The sequence below is a fragment of the Puntigrus tetrazona genome, chromosome 7 (assembly GCF_018831695.1).
Source record: "Puntigrus tetrazona isolate hp1 chromosome 7, ASM1883169v1, whole genome shotgun sequence".
In the NCBI taxonomy this organism is placed as follows: Eukaryota; Metazoa; Chordata; class Actinopteri; order Cypriniformes; family Cyprinidae; genus Puntigrus; species Puntigrus tetrazona.
Window position 1 is genome coordinate 23,644,105 of NC_056705.1, and position 6,074 is coordinate 23,650,178.

The 6,074-nt window shown below is 40.7% G+C and overlaps 1 protein-coding gene across 1 annotated transcript in view; it reads right to left on the reverse strand.

Annotated features, from left to right (window-relative positions):
* Positions 1-1,540: 1,540 nt before the first annotated feature.
* The window catches only part of LOC122348753 (T-cell immunomodulatory protein), an 18,272-nt gene continuing 13,738 nt past the window's right edge, over positions 1,541-6,074 (reverse strand). Inside the window, exon 5 of the mRNA XM_043244593.1 lies at positions 1,541-2,047. Coding sequence (XP_043100528.1) covers positions 1,988-2,047 — 60 coding nt within the window. The 3' untranslated portion in view covers positions 1,541-1,987. The remainder of the gene's footprint in view (positions 2,048-6,074) is intronic.

Genomic DNA, 6,074 nt, shown 5'->3' on the forward strand with positions numbered 1-6,074 from the left:
TGTGCGCACGCGCACTTCACGAGAGTACGACGCGGTCAACTTAAGGTGACGTGATTCGCCACGGCCCCAGCATCAAGTGTATTGATTTATTCTTTATTGAAGAGTTGAGTAATTTACTGTAAGGCTGCTCTTTTTGACTAGGGACGATGTAGGCAAACAACAGCCTCCGGTTATGATTTTATTTAAGTCATTTGACGACCGTGTCTAGTCTAGTGATAACAAACACCCCTCTTCATAAATACGCGACCTTTTTGGGGTACAAGACGTGATGAAGTTGTCGTCAGTGACTACTATCTTCTGCTGTATCTTCCGGAGATGTATCCGAACTGTAAGTGAATTTCAAATCAACCCAAAACAACTTGACGCAAACGCACGCCGTAGTAAAAGCATCGGTGTTTATTTTCAATACAACATTCCAAAAGACATCTACTGACAAACAGCATTTCAACGCAACCAAAAAAAACATCTGAGAGTGATTCGTCAATAATTAAAACAGAGCACAGATGCACAACCTGTTAGGACCAATATGCACCTGACCAGAAACAATTAGTGAAAACCATCTGCAAATAATTGCATGCCAGTTAACATGCAGGTCTAGTATGCGGCTGTATTATTGTGGCTTGTCAATCGATTTAGCCTTTGATAGTGAAATCACTTAATTAATGTGCATATGGTGCACCATAACAACACCATTTTTAAAGGTAAAAGAGATTAGCATATAAATCAATGCATGGATCAGAGCACCTGTCAGATATATACAGCTAAAACAAAACCCTTCACACCGAACATTCTTCTGCAGCACGTTATTCATTTCCAGTGTTTTAAAAAACAAGTAAAATAAATAATACCACTTAGAAATCAAGGAAAAGTACCCGAAGGCGTACACGACAATGGACCCCCCCCCAGAGTTTAAGTATCGATAACAGTGCCTTGCAGTCGGAAAGAAGACAAACACAGAGGGAATTACTAGAATGCAAACAGAAGAGAGTGCAGAAACAGCAACCTACTTGCTTTATATTGACTGTGGGAAATAAAGCTTGGGGACTTGATTTCCTACATAACGTTGATATCCAGTGTCAAGTTAATGAATAGAAACACTGAACTCTTTGGGGAATCATTTGGATGTGGTTGGCACTGATTGTTGAGGTTTAATGCAATACTTTATTGCGAAACAATGACTCCATACAGCTAAATTCCTATTAAACACAGTTTGCAGAGGACACCTTTGTTAACAGGGGGCCTCAGGAAGCGCTTACATTCAAAGGGTTTATTTAGTAAAGAGGTTCAGTGATGTGAAAGAACTATCACACGGTCATATTTGTTGATGCAGACGCCGACAATTACTTAAGTCCTTCAAAAAGGAAAACTCGAAACGAACGAAAAACGATTTACAGGTTTTCTGTTTCTGCCCACTTGACATTTACCATTCACTTTAACAATACAGAAAACCAAAGAGTTTCAAAACAACACGTTTATCCCAAACCGAAGTACAAAAATGGCACAAAATACTTGTCTCTCTTCTCAGTGTGCAAANCGTAGACGCCGACAATTACTTAAGTCCTTCAAAAAGGAAAACTCGAAACGAACGAAAAACGATTTACGGGTTTTCTGTTTCTGCCCACTTGACATTTACCATTCACTTTAACAATACAGAAAACCAAAGAGTTTCAAAACAACATGTTTATCCCAAACCGAAGTACAAAAATGGCACAAAATACTTGTCTCTCTTCTCAGTGTGCAAACATCATTATGAGTTTAGGATCATGTAAACAAACTTGACAGAAACATACCTCTTCTCTTCAGAAGTCAACAGATCCGCAGAGACATCACTGTTCAAAATATTCATATTTAGATGGATTCTTCTGATTTCAGACATTATTAAATGCATACAAATGCTCCAGTGTGGAAGAAAAGTGACAATAAATAAACCACTGAAATGAAAGCCCCGATCTTCTCGGCGTTTGCCCGCAACGCTTCCTCCGGTGTCTCACATGGCATCAAAATGGAAGCGATGGGCCTCCTGCCTCTTCTCCCGGTCATCTGCTTTCTGCAACACACCAACAATCAAAGTTAGCGACATGCTGTAACTTCACGGTCCTGATAGAGAAAGCTGCGTCTCACAGGTTAACCGTGCCAGTTAACCGAGTCGAATGCAAGCACAATACAATGGCGTTTGATACATCAGGAGAGGAAAAGGACAGACGCAAAGAGAGAGAGAGAGAGAGAGAGAGAGAGANCGATCACAGATAGAGCCAACACCAGACACTTGCTGCCCGAGACTGATAATAACACACACTGCCAAGCCTGGAAAGTGAGCATGTGTGCGTGCGCGCGCTCAGTGATTATCCTGTCTCGGCGATGGCAAAAACCATGTCTATTCTCAGCTGGTACGAGTGACTCACGCACCGGGTCCCTCTGTGAAACACTTGTGAATTGGCTCTCCCGTTCTATAAGGGTCACTTATGACAATGTATTTTTAGCTGTAGGTTTGCCGTTTCCCACCTAGTAACTGTGGAAAGCATGCCGGTCGTAAGCGAAATGGCAAATCAGTTAAGAAGGGGAAAAAAAGCGATGTGCCAGACGGATATAAGAAGGGATTATTTTCCTTTTCAAAAGGACTTTATATCTCACCGACCATGCAAAAAGAGCCCGAGGCTTTGACTGAGCGCTGTCAAGCCCTACACTATCTGCTCAGGAGCATCCCGATGATATCTATTCACAAGATATACCGCTATATGTCGGATTTTTCCACATGATACGGTGCCGAGTCACATCAGCATCACTATTCGCTGACTTTCATTGCCATAATTGAGGGTTGTAGTGCAAATACATACCTACGGTTCATCCTCATTTCAGGCCCATTTAAGTGTGTTCAGTGAGTCACAGGCCAGTCACAGACTCATTGATTACTCTGTCATGAGTGCTCGACTTAATTACATAGTCAGTGATAAAAATAGCCCGTGTGCTCCTTCCAGCTCGGGATTACTAAATAGCAATACTTGCAGTTGTAGCATGTCTGACCGCTTTAGTTCTTCTAACAGCAGCCTGTAAGTAATAGCACTGTAATAGTCTCTGTCAGATCAGCTTCCAGCTATTTAATGATGCAACTTCGCATGATTTCTAACACTGAACTTTCCCTTGGTACTGTGCCAGTTTCCACAATTTCCCGTTATGTTTTTGTTGCAGAAATGCATCTTGGATTCCTCCGCCGCACACATCGGGTTTGACATGTGCTCTCCAACAAGCGCACCTCAAGGAGCTGACGTTCTTGAACATATATATGAACGTAGAACCAGGTACTGATGGAGCCGTAGGCAACATATAGTACAGCATCTATATACTGACAGGCTGACATTCACATGACCCACACACATCCGCAGTCTCCCGCATGGAGCAGGATTAGACGCAGTCATGTTGCCTGCGAGGCAATTTTATAAAGACCTTTCCATGTCAAAAACATGTTCTCCTATTATAATTTAATAAACAGATCAATATTACATTATTTATTCAATTAAATTGCAGCACATATTTTGCTGTACACTTGCAATATGGTTTTATTTTGAATAGCAGTAAGCTGCCATGAAATGGACTTTTTTGTATACATTTTTTATAAATGCATCTTATTGTGAACAATTCATCTATGCTCGTTTTCCCAAAAAAAATAAATAAATTAAACGGCCTTCATAACTCGATCTAATAAACGATAGACGCTAAAATGTTTAATTCACATAAACCTCTCCGTTGATTGCAAGCTCACATTCAGATGTGCCTCCATTCAAAAAAAATGGTTTCAAAATATGTATGTTATAATATGGAAAAAAAATAGGATTTGTCGCTGCTACATTTTCCGGTTGCCACTTTAAAATTCTGGGTGATTCCAAAGTCAATGCTTATTTAATTAAATTTTACTGATAAATGAAATTTATGCTTTTTTGTACTAAAAGTATCAACCAATTTCCAAATGAAACGCATGGTGCAGCTGTTTCTCGTTCTTTCTTTTGTCTAACTACTCCAAAAAACAAAATCAAAAAACAAAAAAGAAAGGTTTTTCTTGTCATCGTGTCTTAACACATCACTTCAGGCATTTCTTTAAGAGAGGACGTCAGCATGCAGGAAGACGAGGTCTGTTTCTGCCCCATGCAGACATGCAAATGATACAGAACACCTCAGTACCCCATTTATTTGTGTCTTTCCCGCGACATTGAGCAGGATGAAGAGAGGAGCCGGAGGCAAAAAGGAAATACTGCGTCTTATCTTCCTCTAATATTGCGCCCCTCCCACAGGGATGCAAATGGAACGGTCTGCAGAAATGGAGCGATCTGCTGAGTCCTCTCCAAATGCTATTTTCACAGGCACTACAGGTTGACCTCTCTTATCTACTAAAGCCACTTCAATTACAAGCTGTCAGGGGGGGCAATGAAGATGGAGGGCAGAGACAAAAAGAGAGAGAGAAAAACGCTTTGCATATCTGATATTTCAAGCCGCGTCCGAGGAGAACATGCATTTTCATGAGGGGCTACATATTAAAGTCAATCTGCACAACAGGACACACTAACACCCATTCTTATCCTGAAACTCCATGCAAAAACATTTACACAAATGCGGCCCTATGACTAGAAGCAGGGCATGTTTGGGGAGCTGAGCTATATTTGGATCACGAGAAGCTGCAATAAATGGAGAGAGTCGCAGAAAAAGCGAGCGATAATGTGTTACAGTCTGGTAATGTAGCAACATGCGATAATAGACCACCTGCAGCCTACACAGCTCACAGCGTCGGTTTGTGCAGAGGAAAACCAGGCTTCGGAGCTTCTCTTAGACAGACGGAGGAAAACGGCCCGCTTCCTGACCTTTTAATAGCTGAATAAGTGAGCAAAGCTAATCGTCACCTGAACGTGTGCATCAGGAAAGCCCATGCTCCATCAAGCAGTCATCAAGACAAGACAAAGAGCCAAAATACTCCCTCTCTAGGCCTTTCTTCAGCCTCTCTCTTCCCTTTTGTCAAATATATAATTGCAGGGCTGAGAAAGAGAGATATGGAGCCAGCATGTTATTTTAATGCAGTGTCAACTCCAATGAAGGTCGTGTAGTGGGAAGCGCTTCCCTGAGCAGAGAGCAATTATGGTTTTCAGCGCGCATAATCAGGCACCCACAGCAGATGGCTTTGAGAGGACGCCAACACCAGAACAGCTCTTCACTCCTCGCACACATGCGCACTCAGAGCACCGCCAGGACCGGCATAACGCCTTTGAATACACGAACACAAGCACTCGCTCTTAAAAAGGATACAAAGGCAAAAAAAGGTGTCCCAGTGAACACCCCGCGCACACCTGGGTGGTAGCGTGGAGGTGTACGGGACAAAAAATATTGCTATCTAACAAATATTTGTTAAATATCTTTTTTTAAAATTTACTTCTGTTGTTTTATGTTTCCTAACATGCATCCTGTGTCAAAGTATCATGTGGTATACATTTGTAGTTCTACAGGACCTTTTGGGCAACATAAACAAATTCTTAGTTTTGTGACAACTTAATAAAAACGACAAATTATAAATTGTTTTCATAAAAAAAATGTAGGTAAAATCAACCTAATATGTCTCTGATCTTAGCTGGTCTTTTAGCTTTTAGTCTTTTGGATGGATTTTAACTGGTTCTCAACCAAGGAGCCAGGGCGCACATTTTATAGTCACTTAACGTATTTAAAATTGCTCAAAATAAGACAAACAAGCTTTAAAAGAGTAATAAAATGGAGAGTTAAAATGTGTTTAATATTTGGATATATAAGAAGTTATTATGAACAAAGAACATGTACAGTGTACACAAGGAATTAATAACATTGGACCACTATTTTAAAGGGGGTTTGGCCATTTATGTGACGGTCAGTCGGGGAAACTTTGTCCCTCTTTATATTATGTGCCCTTAACTATTACATACTTACATTTAAATTAATCATTTGGCACAATGCACTTATTGTGCACATACTGTATGTGCTTTTACATTGTACTTATATTTAAAAAACATACCTGTGATACATTAGACTACACTACACTACACCCAGACAGCTGTGTTACACGTCTC